We start from the raw sequence: 20000 nt of genomic DNA on the forward strand, positions 1-20000 counted from the left end.
GTCCTGTGCTGCAGGTGTGTTGCGTCTGCAGGAAGAAGGGTGCGAGCGTCGGCTGCTTCGTGAGCAGCTGCAGGAGGACGGTTCACTTCCCCTGCGGCAGGAAGCGCAGCTTCGTCTCTCAGTTCGCGGGACTCTTCCCGTGAGTGAAGCGCCGTCGTTCTCTGAAGGTCAAAGGTCATCGCTGACCTCCACCCGGACCAGAAGGTCATCGCGCTCTGTCTCTGCAGGTCGTACTGCCCGGACCACAGTCCCTCCCAGTCCCTGGGGGGTCTGGACCTCAGCCTGCCCCGGTCCTGCTCCGTGTGTCTGGACCCGCTGGAGCCCGTCCTGAGCTTCTCCGTCCTCAAGTGCCCGTCCTGCCACACCAGCTGGTTCCACCGGGACTGTGTGCAGGTGCTGCAGAGCGTGTACAAGATGTGTATTTATACATGTTGTGCATAACGACACACAACATTATTATTATTTATTTTATTGGTTGCATTATTTCTGTATTTATTTATAAACATGTATTCATTTTTTACATATAAACTATTCTCACTATCTGTATGTTTTTCTATGTGGTCCTGTCTGTGGTTCTTGTCTGTGGTCCTGTCTGTGGTCCTGTCTGTGGTTCTTGCCTGTGGTCCTGTCTGTGGTCCTGTCTGTGGTTCTTGTCTGTGTTCTTGTCCGTGTTCTCGTCTGTGGTCCTGTCGGTGGTTCTTGTCTGTGGTCCTGTCTGTGGTCATGTCTGTGGTCATGTCTGTGGTTCTTGTCTGTGGTCCTGTCTGTGGTCCTGTCTGTGGTCATGTCTGTGGTCACGTCTGTGGTTCTGTCTATGGTCCTGTCTGTGGTTCTTGACTGTGTTCTTGTCCGTGTTCTCGTCTGTGGTCCTGTCTGTGGTCCTGTCTGTGGTCCTGTCTGTGGTGCAGCGTCAGGCGCACAGCTCGGGCCTCTTCTTCTTCCGCTGCACTCTGTGCAGCAACAAGGAGCGCTTCCAGGAGGAGATGCTGCGCATGGGGATCTGCATCCCAGAGAGGTAACGCAGGGACCCGGAGAGCAAGGCATTGTGGGTAGAACGCGCCGTCACACGCCGAGCGTCCTCACGGCTTCAGAAACAACGACTGACGTTCACACACAAACATGAAGCAACAAACACCTCAGAGCGTAAACATGGAGGGTCTTCAGCGGCGTCGCGTGTGAACTTCCTGTCACAGCGGTGTGACGTTGACGCTTTGTTGTATTTCTTCTGGTCTGCAGAGATGCATCATGGGAGTTGGAGGCCAACGCGTACTCCGAGCTGCTGGAGGTCTACACGCGCTGCGACGCGCTCGCCTGCCTCTCCAGCGACGGCCGGTCGCACGCCGCCAAGACGGGGTACGAGCACGCCGTCAGCGTTCATGTGTTCGCCTCCTTTGTCTTGTGAGGGAGAAGAAGACAATTCATCAAGAAAATAATCCACTTTTCTTGTTGTTTGTTGTCTGTAAACAAATAGTTTTTCTTTGTTGCATTGTGGCTTCTGCTTGTACACAATGTGTGACCGTGTTGTTGTTGTTGTTGTTGTTGTTGCTGCTGCTCCAGCTGGTTCCAGCTGCTCCGCTGCCGGCTGTGTGGCTCCAGAGGAACTCACAGGAAGTGTTCTGGGCTGAAGCTGGACAGCAGAGACTGGACCTGCAGCGACTGCAGCCCGGCCGCGGACGGGAGGGGTCTGAGCACCTTCACCCACTCACGAGAGAATAACAACAACAACAACAACAACAACAACAATATACTAATGTCTATGGTGTCCTCGTCTCCTCCAGCCTCCCTGGCTGCATCTCCTCAGGAAGGACAGAGGAGGAGTCTGCTGTCCAAACGCCACCCGTCCCCCATCCTCTCCTCCCTCAGCTGGAAGAGGTACACAAACCTAACGCACCTAACGTTTGTTGTCATGGAGACCGGCCCCTTTAAGTGTGATTGACAGCGCCGTGGCCCCTCCCTCTCTCAGGTCCCCTGAGCAGCCCCTCCCCCTCAGTGTGCAGGTGGAGGGCGATCAGGCTCTGTCTGCAGGGGTGGAGCTCGTGAGGAGGCCGGACTTCGACCCCACACGCACTCTGTCCGTCTGGTGAGCGGACCACAAGCGCACCTTCACCTCGGGGAGTTAGTCTCCACCCGGGTATCGGTCAACCTGCTAACGTGCTAACATGCTAACGTGCTTCACTCGTCCTCTCCGTCCAGCTTCAAGGGCGACCAGCTGACTACGTTTCCCAGCAGCCTCCAGGACGGCGACGCGGCCCGGCAGCACTTCCTGGAGCTGCTGGTGCAGCAGATCCAGGACTGTGTGGTGTTCGAGGGTCCAGACGGAGACAAGAACCTGGCGCTGGACTCCCAGGGTACGGTCTGCTTCAGTCTGTATGGGATGGTCCCTGATGGTCTGTGATGGTCCCTGTTGGTCTGTGATGGTCCCTGTTGGTCTGTGATGGTCCCTGCTGGTCTGTAATGGTCTTTGATGGCCTGTAATGGTCCCTGCTGGTCTCTGATGGTCCCTCTGGTCTCTGCTGGTCTGCAGCGCTGCGTGAGGACCTGTACTACGACGTGGGCTGCCTGCTAGCTCTGTCTCTGGCTCATGGCGGTCCTCCCGTCTGCTTCTTCTCCGGCGCTTTGTACCAGAGTCTCTTCAACCATCCGCCCGGCCGCCGGCTGGCCGTCGCCCACATGACCCCCGACGCGCTCGCCACGCGGCGGGTCGCCCGGGTGAGTACGCTGACATCACGGGGGGGCGTCGCCCGGGTGGAACGCTTCAAAGTCACCGATCGGCTCGGTCGGGTTTTCAGATCGCGGCGGCGGAGTCGTCGGACGAGCTTCTGGAGGCCGTGGCGGCGAGCAGCGAGTTCCTGGAGCTCGCCGGCTGCCGGCGGCCGGTCGGCGGCCTGGAGGACAGGGAGGCGCTGGTGGAGCAGCTGGTCGGCTTCACCATGACCACCAGGATGCAGCTGCCGCTGCAGAGGTACCGCCTCCTGGCTCCGCCCACCGCTTCCTGTCACCTGCATCTCCACCTGGACCAGACAGACACATGTTAAACCTGTGTGTGTGTGTGTGTGTGTGTGTGTGTGTGTGTGTGTGTGTGTGTGTGTGTGTGTGTGTCCTCCTGCAGGTTCCGTGAGGGTCTGCAGACGCTGGCTGTCTTCCATCAGGTCAGTTTAAAGGTGTATTAACTCTCTGCTGTCCAGGTGTTCTCTGATGCAGGTGTTGTGTGTTGCAGGTGTTGTGTGTTGCAGGTGTTCTCTGTTGCAGGTGTTGTGTGTTGCAGGTGTTGTGTGTTGCAGGTGTTGTGTGTTCCAGGTGTTGTGTGTTGCAGGTGTTGTGTGTTCCAGGTGTTCTCTGTTGCAGGTGTTGTGTGTTCCAGGTGTTGTGTGTTCCAGGTGTTCTCTGATGCAGGTGTTGTGTGTTGCAGGTGTTGTGTGTTGCAGGTGTTCTCTGATGCAGGTGTTGTGTGTTGCAGGTGTTGTGTGTTGCAGGTGTTGTGTGTTGCAGGTGTTGTGTGTTGCAGGTGTTCTCTGATACAGGTGTTGTGTGTTGCAGGTGTTGTGTGTTGCAGGTGTTGTGTGTTGCAGGTGTTGTGTGTTGCAGGTGTTCTCTGATGCAGGTGTTGTGTGTTGCAGGTCCAGATGTTCCCTCAGGTCTTCAGCAGCGTGTTCTGTGACTCTCGCCTGTCGGCCCGCTCGCTCTCTCAGGCCTTCAGCTTCCTGTTCTCCCAGCAGGAGGTGCTGCTGAGCAGAGAGACGCCCGTCTCCTCCTTCTGGACGCGCCTCCTGCTGGACTGTGAAGGTGAGGTCCTGATCCAGGTCCTGTAGATCCAGGTCCTGTAGATCCATTAATCTTCTGGTTTTGTCTCTCCTCTCCTCTTGTCTCCTCTCTCCTTGTCTCCTCTCCTCAGTTGGGAGGAGCTCTATCTCTCTGCAGGATCTTCTTCTTTTCGCTACAGGAGCTGAGGAGCTCCCGTCAGCCGGCCTACTCCCTCCTCCCGCCATCTCCTTCCTCCACCCCAAGGAGGGAGGAGGAGGAGGAGGAGACAGAAGAGGAGGAGAGAGAGGGAGAGTCAGAAGGAGGAAGGAGCCGCTGAAGGACGAGGGTCTCTTCCCTCAGAGCGAGCCCGGCTGTAACCGCCTCCTCCTGCCCGTCTGCTCCTCCTACCTGAGCTTCAAGAGCAACATGGAGCAGGCGGTCAGCCACCAGCTGCACCTCCTGCCCCCCCGCTGAGGAGGAGGAGGACTTCATGACCTGCATGCTTTATCTTCATCATCTTCATCTTTGTGGTGCTTCTGGCTCTTTGGCATCTGTAAATATTGACTTCACTTTGTTAATGGAACAAATTTAACCAGATTTATATTTACTGGAGTATTTATTGTTAAAGAACCATCAGAGTTTAAAGTCCAGGATGTGAACTAAAGAACATCTGAGCATCCCGTTGTCATGGTAATAGCTCACTAGGATGACAATAGGGCTCTTTTTAAGACATTATGGGATGCTTTTCAATATTTTGTCAATTTTAAGAATTGTTTCTCAAAAAAAGCTAAATATTAATCTGCTGATGAATTTATTAAACCGTTATAATCTGGTTTAAGTATTATTATATTAATTAATTGTTATTGAAAATGTGTTTAAGTCTTCGCTGTGAATCTGAGGAGTTATTGTTTTCATGTCTTTCGTTTTACAGCAGTAATAATCATCTGCTCAGCTGATCTGTTTATTTCTGTCTTCTATTTTCTGTCCTTTTCTTTGTTGTTTGCGTGTTTCAGAAGTCGTGGATCATAAACACACAAACAAACTGCTGTCGTCTGATTCTTTCAGCTCACAAACACGATGGGACAGGGAAGTGACAAACTGCTTCACATGGACCAACAAACATTTTAGGAAGCAACTAAAACCAGAGGTTGTGTTTAAGCAACTTGCATGATTTTATTTGTATGCATATTGAAGTGATTCTGATCTTAATCATACCTGAACAACGTTACCTTTTTGTTTGTCTCTGGAAACAGCTGCAGAGTGAGACCTCTTTTATAATTTTTCATTCTGATTTTGTCTCTGGAAACAGTGGCAGAGTGAGACCTCTTTAATTATTTTCCGTTTTTCTTTCGGAACAGTGACAGAGTGAGACCTCTTTAATTATTACCTCATTTTTTTGTGTCTGAAAAAAAAAAAAAAAACAGATAGAGTGATACTTTATTAATCCCCAAGGGGAAATTTGCAGAGTGGGACCTCTTTAATTATGTCCTCCCTTGTCTTTTCTGGAAACAGCGGCAGAGTGAGGCCTCTTTGCATTTACCGCCTCTTTGACGGGTTTTGGCCACGTCATCAGACGCTCCGTCACCGCCAACAACATCCAACATGGCGGCGTCCGTCCGGGAGAAGCAGACGGGTTTGTCAAATTGATTTTATTGGTCATTAACGGTTATTTTTCAGCGGTAACAGACGGCAGATAGTTTAAAGGAGTCAGCGTGCTGTTAGCTAGTGAGCTATGTTTATATTTAGTGTCTTAAAAAGGTGTTTTAGAGCCTCAGATAGAGACTCAGATAGTCATCATGTAAACTCGTTTTTGTTGCAATGAAAAACTCTTAATATGGAGAAATGCACTTTATGGACACCACGCAGCGCCTATGAAGGGATGCATGCCGGGAGAAGAGAGGCTGCTTGTGTTGTTAGCAGGGAGAGGCCTTCACTGTTCAGCCGGCTCGAGGGTCATTTGTAGTCCTCTCATGAGATAATGCTCTGCAGTCTGGGGGTTGTAGTCCTCTCATGAGAGGCTTGTAGTCTTCTCATGAGAGGAACAGGGTCCTTTAGGCTCTGAGGAGACCCCTCACTGACACCACTGATGCTGGGTAGATGTTTGAGGACTGAGGGAACGTAGAGTGATAACTCAGGTGATGGCGCAGTGTCAGCAGAGAGAACAGGTTGAAGTTGTTTGTTTGTTTCAGTCGCTCTGAAGCGGATGCTGAACTTCAACGCTGCTCCTCTGAAGAACACAGCGGCCGAGCCCGTATGGAAGGTAACGCCCGCCATGTTGTTTACTGTGTAGACCTCCATGTTGTTTACTGTGTAGACCTCCATGTTGTTTACTGTGTAGACTTCCATGTTGTTTACTGTGTAGACCTCCATGTTGTTCACTGTGTAGACCTCCATGTTCACTGTGTAGACCTCCATGTTGTTCACTGTGTAGACCTCCATGTTGTTCACTGTGTAGACCTCCATGTTGTTCACTGTGTAGACCTCCATGTTGTTTACTGTGTAGACCTCCATGTTGTTTACTGTGTAGACCTCCATGTTGTTTACTGTGTATCTTTAACTGTGTGTTCAGGTGTTGATATACGACCGCTTTGGTCAGGACATCATCTCTCCTCTGCTGTCCGTCAAAGAGCTGAGAGACATGGGCATCACGCTGCACCTGTAAGACACACACACCTGTACACACACCGGTTCACACATCACAACAAGGTGTTTATTGTTCTTTGTGTTGTTCCAGTCTGCTTCACTCGGACAGAGATCCGATCCCAGATGTTCCAGCCGTCTACTTCATCATGCCCACAGAGGAGAACATCGACCGGATATGCCAGGTACACACACACACACAGACACACACACACACACACACACACAGACACACACACACACACACACACACACATTTACACTCACACCTGGATCACGATGGTTCTCTTGCAGGACCTGAGGAACCAGCTGTACGAGTCCTACTTCCTGAACTTCATCTCGGCCATCAGCAGAAGCAAACTGGAGGACGTAGCTAGCGCCGCGCTGGCGGCTAACGCCGTCGCCCAGGTGACCAAGGTGAGCCTCCATTTTACCGGTGATGTTGAGATTATCCAAATATCTCCTCTCTTTGGTCTAATAGAGTGTGTGTGTGTGTGTGTGTGTGTGTGTGTGTGTGTGTGTGTCTCAGGTGTATGATCAGTACCTGAACTTCATCACTCTGGAAGACGACATGTTCACCCTCTGCCATCAGAACAAGGAGCTCATCTCGTACCATGGTAACACACACACACACACACACACACACACACACACACACACCAGAAACATCTCTAAAATGCAAAGCATTATGGGTAGAGGGTGGTGGACTAAAATGCCATAATGTAAACATTCGTCCAGCTCTGTCCAATAAACATGCTGTCCCTGAGTCATGTGACCTTTTCCCTCTTATTGGTCCATTTGAACCCAGTTCAACCGCTCAGAATACAGACAGAGAGGCACACCTGTGTGTCTCACCTGTGTGTCTCACCTGTGTGTCTCACCTGTGTGTCTCACCTGCAGCCATCAACCGAGCAGACATCAAGGACACCGACATGGAGGCCATCATGGACACCATCGTGGACAGTCTCTTCTGTTTCTTCGTCACTTTGGGTGAGTGTGTGGTTCTGTGTGTGTCCAGCAGGGGGCAGCGTGTGGTTCTGTGTGTGTCCAGCAGGGGGCAGCGTGTGGTTCTGTGTGTGTCCAGCAGGGGGCAGCGTGTGGTTCTGTGTGTGTCCAGCAGGGGGCAGCGTGTGGTTCTGTGTGTGTCCAGCAGGGGGCAGCATGTGGTTCTGTGTGTGTCCAGCAGGGGGCAGCGTGTGGTTCTGTGTGTGTCCAGCAGGGGGCAGCATGTGGTTCTGTGTGTGTCCAGCAGGGGGCAGCATGTGGTTCTGTGTGTGTCCAGCAGGGGGCAGCGTGTGGTTCTGTGTGTGTCCAGCAGGGGGCAGCATGTGGTTCTGTGTGTGTCCAGCAGGGGGCAGCGTTCTCCTTCATTTCAAGGTTTTGTTTCTCCTTCAGGTGCCGTGCCCATCATCCGCTGTCCCCGTGGCAACGCAGCTGAGATGGTCGCAGTGGTGAGTTCATGCCGCGCAACACAAGCGGCGGCCATGTTTGTAGTTTTACGCTAAAGTTCAGTTTAAAGTTTATATATATATAAATCATAAAGTCTGCTGGTTGTTGTTGTAGAAGTTGGACAAGAAGCTCCGTGAGAACCTGAGAGACGCCAGAAACAGTCTGTTCACCGGAGAAAACATGGCCGCCGGGCAGTTCAGGTAAAGTGTGTGTGTGTGTGTGTGTGTTTGTGTGATGTATCTGTGTGATGTGTGTGTGTGTGTGTGTGTGTGTAATGGTTCTCCTCTCCAGTTTCCAGAGGCCTCTGTTCGTCCTGGCAGACCGTAACGTGGACATGGCCACGCCCCTCCACCACACCTGGACCTATCAGGCGCTGATCCACGACGTCCTGGTGAGCTGTCAATCAAACGCGACGCTTTAAATAACTACAGAAAGAAGTAGAAGGAAAAGGGGACTTTGTTGGGGTCTACTCTCAGCGGTGGATTAATGCACCTGGTGTTCATGGCAGCAGGGCTGCAACACACACACACACACACACACACACACACACACACACACACACACACACACAGACAGACTAATTCATACAGAGCCAGAGTGCTGTCAGCTGCTGAGGTTAACACTGACAGCACTGGAATGTAGAGCGACATGGATGTGTTACGTAACACGTCATCAAACAGACACACACACACACAGACACACACACACACTCTCACACTCACTTACTGGCAGCAGCGCAGCAAACAGAGCGTCACAGCTGAAGGTTTACTGTGGTTCCCTCTGTAAAGCGTTTATTGCAGGTTGTTGGTTCCAGTCCCTGTGGACGCGTCTGTGATTTCATCAGGACAAGAAACGTCTTTTCATTCCTTTTTAATCAAATTTTCCTTCAGAGCAACAAGACTCAGCCGGTTATTATTTCTGCCGTCTGACTGACGCTGCTGCTCGTAATAAACACGACATCATCCGGAGCGTCGCATGGTCGCGGGCCCTGATCCGGCTCATCTATTATGGGATGTTTAATAAGTATCTGTCACTTTGAAGTCACAGCTGTGGTTATTAAATCCAGATGACTGAAGACATGTCACATTCTATCCAGTAGTTCATAGTTTATTGTGACTGATCATCATTCATCAGACCTGTGCAGAGTTAACTGCGGTGCTTTTATTGTGAAACTCTGGACCCTGAAACAGGAAGTCCTTCTGCTCTCAGGGGATCTTTTGTTCTCCGTCTCCTGAACTAAAGGACGCTTGTGAGTGAAGAGACTTTTGTTCCTCAGTAAATGATTTAAAACGTCGTGAAGGAAGCCGCAGAGACTTTGAATGGTCTTTGTTTTGGAAAGCGATGACATCACCGGGCCGCGTCCTCTGGGTTGAGTTTCCCGTCTGGTCCAGAACCTGATCCCCGGCTCAGAGCCGCGTGGGGTCATCGGGTCTGGAGCCCAGCGGCTTCACCTGCCTCCTCCCAGGAAGAGTCTTCAGGGCTGGATGACATCGCCTCCTGGTTGCTGCTGTCCCTGATGTCATCAGGAGGTTCATGTGTTCACAGTTCAACAACAAGGTGCTTCACGTGAAACCTTTAAAAGCATCAAAACAAAATGCAGAACCATTTTAAAACCACCAAACGTTCCCTGCGCCCTCATGTCCTCATGTCCTCATGTCCTCGTGTCCTCATGTCCTCGTGTCCTCATGTCCTCGTGTCCTCGTGGTCTCTTCTGGTCTCTGCAGACCTGCAGCTTTCAGGGACTTGGTCTGGAGCAGGAAAATTGAGCGCTGCTCTGTGTTTAGCTCTGACTCCTGGAACAGGAAGTATGATTTAGTGTGTGTGTGTGTGTGTGTGTGTGTGTCCACCAGGACTACCAGCTCAACAGGGTGGTGATGGAGGAGGGGGCGGGGCCTGAGCCGTCTCCCGCTGGCGCCAGACCAAAGAAGAAGAACAGGAAGTCCTACGACCTGACGGCCGCCGACAAGTTCTGGCAGAAGCACAAGGGCAGGTCAGTCAGGAGGAGCAGGAGGAGCAGGAGGAGCAGGAGCAGGAGGAGCAGGAGGATCAGGAGGAGCAGGAGGAGCAGGAGCAGGAGGAGCAGGAGGATCAGGAGGAGGAGGAGGAGGCCTCAAAAAGTTTTAGTTGACAACAAAAACGCTCCAGAACAGTTGTATTCTATACATCATGTCCATGTAGGGCCGTGTACCTCGTGGGTTCAGGTCCCTCTCTCATAGGTTCTTTGGGTGTGTTTGGATCTCATGTTGGATCTGGTCTCACTGTTCTGTCCCTTTCGGATCAGAAGGATATTTTAAATGACTCTCTTCACCTCACTCTCATGTTCCTGAGTCATTGGTGATGAAGATCTCCTGGAGCAGCTGCTGCAGGAGATCTTCATCACCGCTGGCACCACTTATTCAACTCCATCAGGGTTCAAACGGTCATGGAAAACCTGGAACAGTCCTGGGGTTTTAAAACGGTTATGGTTTCCAGGCCTGGAAAAGGCCTTGAAAACTAAATAAAATCCCCAAAGTGTAGTAAAGGTCCTGGATATTTTGTTTAAAGTCCTGGAAAAGTCATGAATATCTTTGAGGTCCTTGAAAATCCTGGAAATCTGTTTTGAAGTTATGAAACATCCTGGAAATGTATTTTAAAGCCATGGAAAAGTCCTTGAAATGTTTTAAAATCCTGGAAAAGTCCTGGAACCTTTGAAAATCCACTGGTCAAAATGTGCACGACCCTTGCGTAACGCAGGGTTTCTGACCATCTAGAGTCCATACGCTGACGATACCTTACTGTACCCAGAAGGTCTCCATGTTGCTCATCCTCTCTATAAGAGGTCTAAAGTCTTGCAGTGGTGAGGAGCTGAGCGGCGGCCTTGTTGTGTTCCAGTCCCTTCCCGGAGGTGGCGGAGTCGGTCCAGGAGGAGCTGGACACCTACAGAGCCCAGGAGGACGAGGTCAAGCGCCTGAAGTGCATCATGGTGAGTCAACGAAGGGTTAGCCAGTAAAACCCCTAGTCAGAGGTCAGAGGTCGTATTTTATGACTCAACGTTTACATTCAAGTTAGGTTCAAGCTCCCAAGTATTGACACCCGGGGTCCAGGTCGAGTCTCCAAGAACAAGTCTCTTCCCTGAACTGGTCTCATCCTATTGGTCGAGTCCCTGATGCCACGTCGGTGTCTCCAAGATCTCGTGTCCAAGATCTCGTGTCCAAGATCTCGTGTTCAAGATCTCGTGTCCAAGATCTCGTGTCCAAGATCTCGTGTCCAAGATCTCGTGTTCAAGATCTCGTGTTCAAGATCTCGTGTCCAAGATCTCGTGTCCAAGATCTCGTGTTCAAGATCTCGTGTCTGAATGCAATAAATAATCGATGTGGAGCTAAAATCCACGTTGACTGTGTCCTCCACAGTGGGTCCCAGTTGGTTATTGTTGTGTTGCTTTGTGTGTCTGCAGGGTTTAGAAGGAGAAGATGAAGGAGCCATCAGCATGCTGTCAGACAACACAGCCAAGCTCACCTCCGCTGTCAGGTACGCCCACCTTCATCACCACAGTCTCACCTTCATCACCACAGTCTCACCTTCATCACCACAGTCTCACCTTCATCACCACAGTCTCACCTTCATCACCACAGAGGAAGGGAGTTCTACATTTGGGTCAAACAGAACTTTATTTGAGTGAAAGGCTCTGAAGGTCAGAGCCGGTCTGGAAGCAGGGTTGTATTGGTGGAGTCCTTCAGGAGGGAGCAGACCAGCGGTTTGGCGTCGGGTCGTAATGAGGTTGGACAGACGGCCGCTTCTCTTTCTACTCTCAAGCGTCTGCTTTCTGCCGTGTAGCTCCTAAACCACTTGATGAATACTTCTGTTTTCCAGCGAGTTGCCCTTTAAACAAATCCCAAAACAACCCCTCTGCTCGATGAGATCACAATTTAAAAGGTTAGAGCGTGTTTTTACTTTCGGTGAAAAGCTTCTTGTGTTTGTCAGCGCGTCCTCTGACATGTTAGTTTGTGTTTCACCGTCTGCAGCCGGCTGGTCCTGTTGGAGGAGTTTTACGGCTTCTCTTCACGTCGTCTCGGTCGTTTTTTTGGGCGTTTTTTTGTTGCACATTCTTTTCTTCTCTGTGGTCTCATTTTAATATATAATATATATCAAAGTCCTCTCGGCAGAAGCAGAGAACTGGAACACGGTTATTATGACATGAATCATAAAATAAATCCTCTCACCAGCAACATTCTGCAGCTCAAAATAAATCATAACAATTGATCATTTATTTTCCCAAAAATTGGAAAACTAAATATCCATCGTGTTTCCATTTAGTGCACGTTGAGAAAAACATGTCATATTTTGCCAGCAGGATCTTTCTGGGTTTCCAGTTGGTAACACCAAACCAGATCAAAGCTTTCCAAAGCCCGAGTTGTGTTTCACTTCTGCCTCGTGTGGATGAAATGAGTATTACAACAACAGTTTCTAGGATGGAAAAAAACAACATTATTAGTACAAACCCATTGTTTCACCTGTTCATAAACACAGGAGAGAAAACGTTTTCCATCAGACAAAGACGATGAAGCAACAGAATATGTTCTGGCCTCTCTGAGCTTCCGTAGTTTGCTTTTTTGTAAAGTGTCTTTGTATTGGCCTTGTCCTCGCGTGTTGGCCTTGTCCTCGCGTGTTGGCCTTGTCCTGGCGTGTTGGCCTTGTCCTCGCGTGTTGGCCTTGTCCTCGCGTGTTGGCCTTGTCCTCGCGTGTTGGCCTTGTCCTCGCGTGTTGGCCTTGTCCTCGCGTGTTGGCCTTGTCCTCGCGTGTCGGCCTTGTCCTCGCGTGTCGGCCTTGTCCTCGCGTGTCGGCCTTGTCCTCGCGTGTCGGCCTTGTCCTCGCGTGTCGGCCTTGTCCTCGCGTGTCGGCCTTGTCCTCGCGTGTCGGCCTTGTCCTCGCGTGTCGGCCTTGTCCTCGCGTGTCGGCTTTGTCCTCGCGTGTCGGCCTTGTCCTCGCGTGTCGGCCTTGTCCTCGCGTGTCGGCCTTGTCCTCGCGTGTCGGCGTTGTCCTCGCGTGTCGGCCTTGTCCTCGCGTGTCGGCCTTGTCCTCGCGTGTCGGCCTTGTCCTCGCGTGTCGGCGTTGTCCTCGCGTGTCGGCCTTGTCCTCGCGTGTCGGCCTTGTCCTCGCGTGTCGGCGTTGTCCTCGCGTGTCGGCCTTGTCCTCGCGTGTCGGCGTTGTCCTCGCGTGTCGGCGTTGTCCTCGCGTGTCGGCCTTGTCCTCGCGTGTCGGCCTTGTCCTCGCGTGTCGGCCTTGTCCTCGCGTGTCGGCCTTGTCCTCGCGTGTCGGCGTTGTCCTCGCGTGTCGGCGTTGTCCTCGCGTGTCGGCGTTGTCCTCGCGTGTCGGCGTTGTCCTCGCGTGTCGGCGTTGTCCTCGCGTGTCGGCCTTGTCCTCGCGTGTCGGCCTTGTCCTCGCGTGTCGGCCTTGTCCTCGCGTGTCGGCCTTGTCCTCGCGTGTCGGCCTTGTCCTCGCGTGTCGGCCTTGTCCTCGCGTGTCGGCCTTGTCCTCGCGTGTCGGCCTTGTCCTCGCGTGTCGGCCTTGTCCTCGCGTGTCGGCCTTGTCCTCGCGTGTCGGCCTTGTCCTCGCGTGTTGACGTTGTCCTCGTGTGTTGCAGCTCTCTGCCGGAGCTGCTGGAGAAGAAGCGGCTGATCGACCTGCACACCAACGTGGCCACGGCTGTCCTCGACCACATCAAGGTACGGCCAATCACACGGCTCCATTTCATCACATGGGCTCATCCTGCACCGCCTCAGTCAACAGCCACAGCAGCAGTATTAGTACACAGTGTGTGTAGTAGTAGAGTATATAAAGCAGTATTAGTACACAGTGTGTGTAGTAGTAGAGTATATAAAGCAGTATTAGTACACAGTGTGTGTAGTAGTAGAGTATATAAAGCAGTATTAGTACACAGTGTGTGTAGTAGTAGAGTATATAAAGCAGTATTAGTACACAGTATTTGTGCTCTTTGTGTCCTCAGAGTCGTAAACTGGACGTTTACTTCGAGTATGAAGAAAAACTGATGAGCAAGTCCACTTTAGACAAATCTCTGCTGGACATCATCAGTGACCCCGACGGTACTCACACACACACACACACACACACACACACACACACACACACACACACACACACACACACACACACACACACACACACAGCCTTGTGGGAAATGAGCCACTTCCTGTAAAATAACAGACAGTTTAAAGTGTTTTTAAATGTTTGTTCATCAGCTGGAACCCCTGAAGACAAAATGAGACTCTTCCTCATCTATTACATCACCGCTCAGCAGGCTCCTTCAGAGGTAACACACACACACACACACACACACACACACACACACACACACACACACACACACACACACACACACACTTTGTACACCCTGCAGCCAATCAGAATCCAGTGTTCACTCAGACCGTGGTATTCAATAATATAAATAAATAATACTTTGATTAATAGTCAGTATTGATAATCTGAAGGTATCAAATGATTGTATTGGAGTAAAAAGTACAACATGAGTACCTGCACGTGGTATTTGAGTACAGTAACGCGTCCATAATGTTTATGAGTCTGCGTCGTAACGAGCAGATCTGAGAGCTCCAGCGAGCGTCTGGCAGCGCCGAGGTGTTGAAACACTGCGCAGAGGAAGCCGTTCCCACGGGAGTCGAACTTTAAGAGATAAATGAGCAGCAGAAGGTTGTGGGTTCTCTCTGCTCAGCCATAACAATGAGTTCTCTGTTGGAAAGTAATTGTGTTAAAAAGCAGCTTTTTGTTCACGTCCAGATATTTTCCATGACGGGGAACGTGTTTTTGTTTCTAATCAGTTCCACTTTGTGAGCCGCTGTGACGGATGTCTTCATGAATGTGTTACTGGGACCCAGACCAGTGGACTCACTGAAACCAGTCAGACCAGTGAGACCAGTGACTGCAGCACGACCAGAGCCACTGGGCTCTCGTGTCTCATGTGCTCTCTCAGCTGAACCAGTGATGGGCGGAGAAGTTCACCTGCCAACACTGGTCATACTGGTCATACTGGTCATACTGGTCATACTGAACATACTGGTCATACTGGTCATACTGGTCATACTGAACATACTGGACATACTGAACATACTGGTCATACTGTCATACTGGTCATACTGGTCATACTGGACATACTGGTCATACTGGTCATACTGAACATACTGGACATACTGGTCATACTGGTCATACTGGACATACTGGTCATACTGGTTTGTTTGGTTAGTTAGATAATTTGGTGGCCACGGTAGTTTGTTGCTTGGTCGGTAAGGTGGTTTAGTAGTTTGTTGGTTGTTTAGATGGTCGAGTGGTTGGTTAGGTAGTTGGTTGGTTAGGTAGTTGGTTGGTTGGTTAGGTAGTTGGTTGGTTGGTTAGGTAGTTTGATGGTTGGTTAGGTAGTTGGTTGGTTGGTTAGGTAGTTGGTTGGTTGGTTAGGTAGTTGGTTGGTTAGGTAGTTTGTTGGTTAGGTAGTTGGTTGGTTGGTTAGGTAGTTTGTTGGTTAGGTAGTTGGTTGGTTGGTTAGGTAGTTTGATGGTTGGTTAGGTAGTTGGTTGGTTGGTTAGGTAGTTTGTTGGTTAGGTAGTTGGTTGGTTGGTTAGGTAGTTTGTTGGTTAGGTAGTTGGTTGGTTGGTTAGGTAGTTTGATGGTTGGTTAGGTAGTTTGATGGTTGGGGGGTCTCGGGCTGAAATGGTGCAGTCTTTGTCGGCCAGAGCTGGTCTGCTCTGCTTCTTCTCTGGATCCCAAACTAAATGAGTTATGAGCTGAATTCTTGACTGGCTTGACTTCGCGTGACTCGTCTAATGAATGTTTCCCGTCCCACCAACTCTTTTAAGATGTTTCTTTTAAGATGTTTCACTGTTTCCATCATCAGCGCTGATCTGTGTGTTTTTGATGAGGCTCATCTGCAAAAAAAGAAGCCGACTGGGCCGAAGGTCTGCATATCATTACATTGCATTACATTATATCGCCTCATTAAGTAAATATAAATATCACAGGAGCACCAGGACGATGTTTACTCTGCAGCACAGCGCAGGCTGTATTTCTGTGGTCCCGTTCCAGCAGCTGCACTGCTTTTGAGTTTTATGAGACGTGTGAGAGAGTCTGTGGTTCAGTCCTGATGAAACCCAACCTCACACTAAAGAAGAAAGCGTTGTGTGGTTCAGTGTGTACTCTGAGACGCTCCTCGTTGTCCTGGAAGGAGGCCAACAACAGGAAGTAACGACTTACTGCTTTCAGCCACATGGTGGACGCTGACGTGACTTCCTCCAGCCGACCACAAGCACTGTGGCTCTGATCGCTGGTGGGCGACACAAACAAAGTACAACAGAGGCATGAACGCGAGGCCCAGTGAACTGAAACGTCCACTGGGACCGGCCTCTGGTGGGTTCAGCCTCTGGTGGGACCGGCCTCTGGTGGGTTCAGCCTCTGGTGGGACCGGCCTCTGGTGGGTTCGGCCTCTGGTGGGACCGGCCTCTGGTGGGACCGGCCTCTGGTGGGTTCAGCCTCTGGTGGGACCGGCCTCTGGTGGGACCGGCCTCTGGTGGGTTCGGCCTCTGGTGGGTTCAGCCTCTGGTGGGTTCAGCCTCTGGTGGGTTCAGCCTCTGGTGGGATCACCGGTGGGATCGGGTTCGGCCTCTGGTGGGTTCAGCCTCTGGTGGGTTCAGCCTCTGGTGGGTTCAGCCTCCGTTGGGATCACCGGTGGGATCGGGTTCGGCCTCTGGTGGGTTCGGCCTCTGGTGGGACCGGCCTCTGGTGGGACCGGCCTCTGGTGGGACCGGCCTCTGGTGGGACCGGCCTCTGGTGGGACCGGCCTCTGGTGGGACCGGTCTCTGGTGGGACCGGCCTCTGGTGGGACCGGCCTCTGGTGGGACCGGCCTCTGGTGGGTTCAGCCTCTGGTGGGACCACCTCGGCGTGGAGGCTCGGCTCTGCTCTGAGATCTGTGTCGCTGGATTCAAACAAAACTGAAATGCACTTCAGGTCTCAGGAGACGAATCTCCAGTTCTTCCCGTCGTTTGTCAGACGGCAAGAAATGTCTTGGACAGATGTCGGCCGTCGGCCCCCAAACCGCATGACGCCGCTCCATGAACACGTCTTGGACGGCTTCTTCTTGGCTCTCGTGCTGCTGAGAGCCGTCGTGACAGAACGAAGACGATCCAGCCCGAGCTGCTCTCAGAAACAGACACTCGGTTGGAGTCGGATCGGGTCCGGTTTGGCAGAAAACGCCTCCCATCCTTCATGAAATGACAGCGTCTGTGATTGTTATTAGAAGCCCCAGTCGAGGTTCCACAGCCTCCGTCCAACACCATCGCGGGGTAAATATAGTTTCATCCTCCAGTATCCAGTAGGTCGTGTGATCAGGACTTCATGGATGTTCCTCTTGTCTCTGATATCTCACAACGTGACTTTGTAATCAACCAATCAGTGTTTAGACCAGCAGGCGGAGAGCTAGTAACGTTAGCCGCACCGCTAGCGGAGAACCAGCGGAGGTTCCCTTCAGGTACATGATGATGCGTTCAGGGCTATGCGGCTCATCATTGATCGGTATCGGCGGTAGAAAAGCGTGACCAGGGATCTGAAAGATACATTTGCTCCCCTCTTTTTTGTGCCGACTCGATCCGGGACTCGTGCCCGCGATCCGATCCGCTGTAGCTCTATTAGCATGTTTTTTGACGACGTTAGCACTCTTTCCACAGAGGCGTCCCTGAACTCCAGAAAGCATTTGAATCAATCACGAGCGGAGAGGTTTTTTCTTTTAGCTTTTTGCCCAAACCTTGTGACGTGGGGCCGGTTTGATCCCGGGCAGCGCCGCTGGTCCACCTGCACAAACCATCAGAGCGGTCCGGCTCTCGTAGCGAGTCCTTCAGCGCCGGGGAAACCGCCAAGGCTCGGAGGTCTGGAGTCGTCGCTGTCTGTCAGTCGGACGTCTTCCTGTCTGTTTGTTTCGGTGCTCAGGACGAGTTCAGGGCCCTGAACCCAACGCGACACATTCAGGGTCCACTTATACTCCTTGAGTTTCAGCTCTGCAGCGCTTTGGTCCTGGTGAAGTATCGATGACAACTTATTCCTGGTTGACTGCGCTTGTTCTGTAATGATCCAGCGCCACCTTCAGGCCAACCTGTTGAAGAGTCCAGTACTTTGGTTTATGACCAAAAACTGAGTTAATGTTTCTGAAATGTGAGCTAATGTGAGCTAACGTTACTGAAACGGGAGCTAACATTACCAAAATGTGAGCTAATGTGCGCTAATGTTACTGAAATGTTAGCTAACGTTTCTGAAACATGAGCTAACGCTACTGATGTGAGTTAATGTGAGTTAACGTGAGCTAATGCTACTAAAATGTGAGTTAATGTGAGATGGCGGGCGGCTGAACACTCGTCCTCCCTCTCCTCCTCTCCGAGGACGAGGAAACGAGTAAAAACCTTCTTTAGGAGCAACGGACGGCGGCTGCCGGTGTTCACGTTAGAATAGTTTAACTGCGGTGCCTTCAGGGAACCGGCAACATTCTATCTTCAGCGCCGATGTTTGTTTTGTCCCTTCTGGGCTTCTGTAGAGAACATGGCGGCCTCCGCCTCCAGATGTAAAAGGACTCATTCTGAGCTAACGATTGGTCGTAAACGCATGGATGTGACATTCTGTGTTGCAGTCGGACTTGGAGCAGTACAAGACGGCTCTGCTGGACGCCGGCTGCGACCTTTCACCGCTCCACTACATCAAACAGTGGAAGTGAGTAGTTTCAGCAGGCTGGAGGAGAGCCGGTCACAGGCGTTCAGGATGAATGAAGTCATATTTCTGATGTGGTTTCCTCCTCTCCAGGGCGTTTACCAAGATGGCCGCCACCCCGGCGAACTACGGCAACAGTGGAGTCAAACCCATGGGGTGAGTCAGCAACATGAGCAACTTGTTTAAGACTAAAACTTTTAACACTTCTTCAAAAACGTGTTAATATTTCTGCTCCATGACTCGTTTCCTTCGTTTTTGTCTTCATGAGCTCGCTCAGAGCTAAGCTACGCTAACGATGTAGCCGTTGTATCAACACTGCAAATAACTTCCTCCTCTTCCTCTCCTTTCTCCTCTTCCTCCTCTCCTTCCTCCTTGTCTACTTCCGTTCCTTCCACCTCATCTTCTTCTCCTCTTCCTCTCCTCCTCCTCTTCCTCTCCTCCCAGGTTGTTTTCCAGAGTGATGAACAGCGGCTCCCAGCTGGTGATGGAGGGAGTGAAGAACCTGGTGCTCAAACAGCACGTGAGTAAAGTTCCTCCTGACGTTGTTCTACAACAACAACAACAACAACAACAACTAAAAGAAGTTAGCTCAGAAAATGTAGCAAAATATGAATTGAGGAACAGGAGGAGGAGGAGGAGGAAGATGAGGAGGAGGAAATAGATCAGATCAGAAGCCAGCAGCACGAGGTGTTGACATGGGGAAAGTACTGTGTAGCAGTACGACATCATCCTGCCAGCTGATGATGATGATGATGATGATGATGATGATGATGATGATGATGAAGCTGGCAGCTACATGAAGTCATCTATAACCCTGAGTCTGTTTTCTGCATCCAGCAGCTGCTGAACATCACAAAGTCTTCCACTGTCACATCGTCTCTCCTTTATTGAAACCTTTATTGAAACCCTTATTGAAACCTTTATTGAAACCTTTATTGAAACCTTTATTGAAACCCTTATTGAAACCTTTATTGAAACCTTTATTGAAACCCTTATTGAAACCTTTATTGAAACCTTTATTGAAACCTTTATTGAAACCCTTATTGAAACCTTTATTGAAACCTTTATTGAAACCTTTATTGAAACCCTTATTGAAACCTTTATTGAAACCTTTATTGAAACCTTTATTGAAACCCTTATTGAAACCTTTATTGAAACCTTTATTGAAACCCTTATTGAAACCTTTATTGAAACCTTTATTGAACCTTTTTAAAGAAGCAACACAGGTAAAAATACATTGAAACATTATCAACACATCTGATGTGAAAATATGATTTAAAACTCATAAAACATAAAGTATACAAATATATTTTGTGTCGATATTCCTTGGAGTAGTTTGGGTGTTTTGCAGTGTTTTTGAGGTACTTGTACAACAGAAAGGAGTACTGGTATGTGCCCCCTCTGCTGCCTCTGCTGGACAGAA

General features: G+C 50.6%; 2 protein-coding genes across 6 annotated transcripts in view; both read left to right on the top strand.

Moving 5' to 3' along the window:
- g2e3 (G2/M-phase specific E3 ubiquitin protein ligase) overlaps positions 1-4784 on the top strand; it is a 6819-nt gene extending 2035 nt beyond the window's left edge. For 2 of the 5 annotated variants that reach the window (XM_068600892.1, XM_068600893.1), the window contains exons 5-17: positions 1-139; positions 228-407; positions 909-1015; positions 1237-1353; positions 1558-1682; positions 1779-1872; positions 1964-2080; positions 2194-2348; positions 2525-2709; positions 2790-2962; positions 3110-3149; positions 3618-3783; positions 3893-4784. The exon at positions 1-139 is cut by the window's left edge and continues 5 nt beyond it. In XM_068600892.1, the coding sequence (XP_068456993.1) occupies positions 1-139; positions 228-407; positions 909-1015; positions 1237-1353; positions 1558-1682; positions 1779-1872; positions 1964-2080; positions 2194-2348; positions 2525-2709; positions 2790-2962; positions 3110-3149; positions 3618-3783; positions 3893-4215 (1921 nt within the window). In that variant the 3' untranslated portion in view covers positions 4216-4784. The remainder of the gene's footprint in view (positions 140-227; positions 408-908; positions 1016-1236; positions 1354-1557; positions 1683-1778; positions 1873-1963; positions 2081-2193; positions 2349-2524; positions 2710-2789; positions 2963-3109; positions 3150-3617; positions 3784-3892) is intronic. The other 3 variants (XM_068600894.1, XM_068600895.1, XM_068600896.1) reach the window with 3 other exon arrangements.
- A 498-nt stretch (positions 4785-5282) lies between these two features.
- scfd1 (sec1 family domain containing 1) overlaps positions 5283-20000 on the top strand; it is a 16601-nt gene continuing 1883 nt past the window's right edge. Inside the window, exons 1-19 of the mRNA XM_068601224.1 lie at positions 5283-5374; positions 5931-6001; positions 6311-6399; positions 6476-6566; positions 6676-6798; positions 6911-6998; positions 7282-7371; positions 7777-7832; positions 7945-8030; positions 8122-8221; positions 9681-9820; positions 10702-10792; positions 11264-11337; positions 13451-13532; positions 13814-13910; positions 14067-14137; positions 18501-18580; positions 18671-18733; positions 19022-19097. Coding sequence (XP_068457325.1) covers positions 5344-5374; positions 5931-6001; positions 6311-6399; positions 6476-6566; positions 6676-6798; positions 6911-6998; positions 7282-7371; positions 7777-7832; positions 7945-8030; positions 8122-8221; positions 9681-9820; positions 10702-10792; positions 11264-11337; positions 13451-13532; positions 13814-13910; positions 14067-14137; positions 18501-18580; positions 18671-18733; positions 19022-19097 — 1599 coding nt within the window. The 5' untranslated portion in view covers positions 5283-5343. The remainder of the gene's footprint in view (positions 5375-5930; positions 6002-6310; positions 6400-6475; positions 6567-6675; positions 6799-6910; positions 6999-7281; positions 7372-7776; positions 7833-7944; positions 8031-8121; positions 8222-9680; positions 9821-10701; positions 10793-11263; positions 11338-13450; positions 13533-13813; positions 13911-14066; positions 14138-18500; positions 18581-18670; positions 18734-19021; positions 19098-20000) is intronic.

The sequence above is a fragment of the Clinocottus analis genome, unplaced genomic scaffold (genome assembly GCF_023055335.1).
Source record: "Clinocottus analis isolate CAN_PGR_092001 unplaced genomic scaffold, fCliAna1.0.p SCAF_5, whole genome shotgun sequence".
NCBI lineage: Eukaryota > Metazoa > Chordata > Actinopteri > Perciformes > Cottidae > Clinocottus > Clinocottus analis.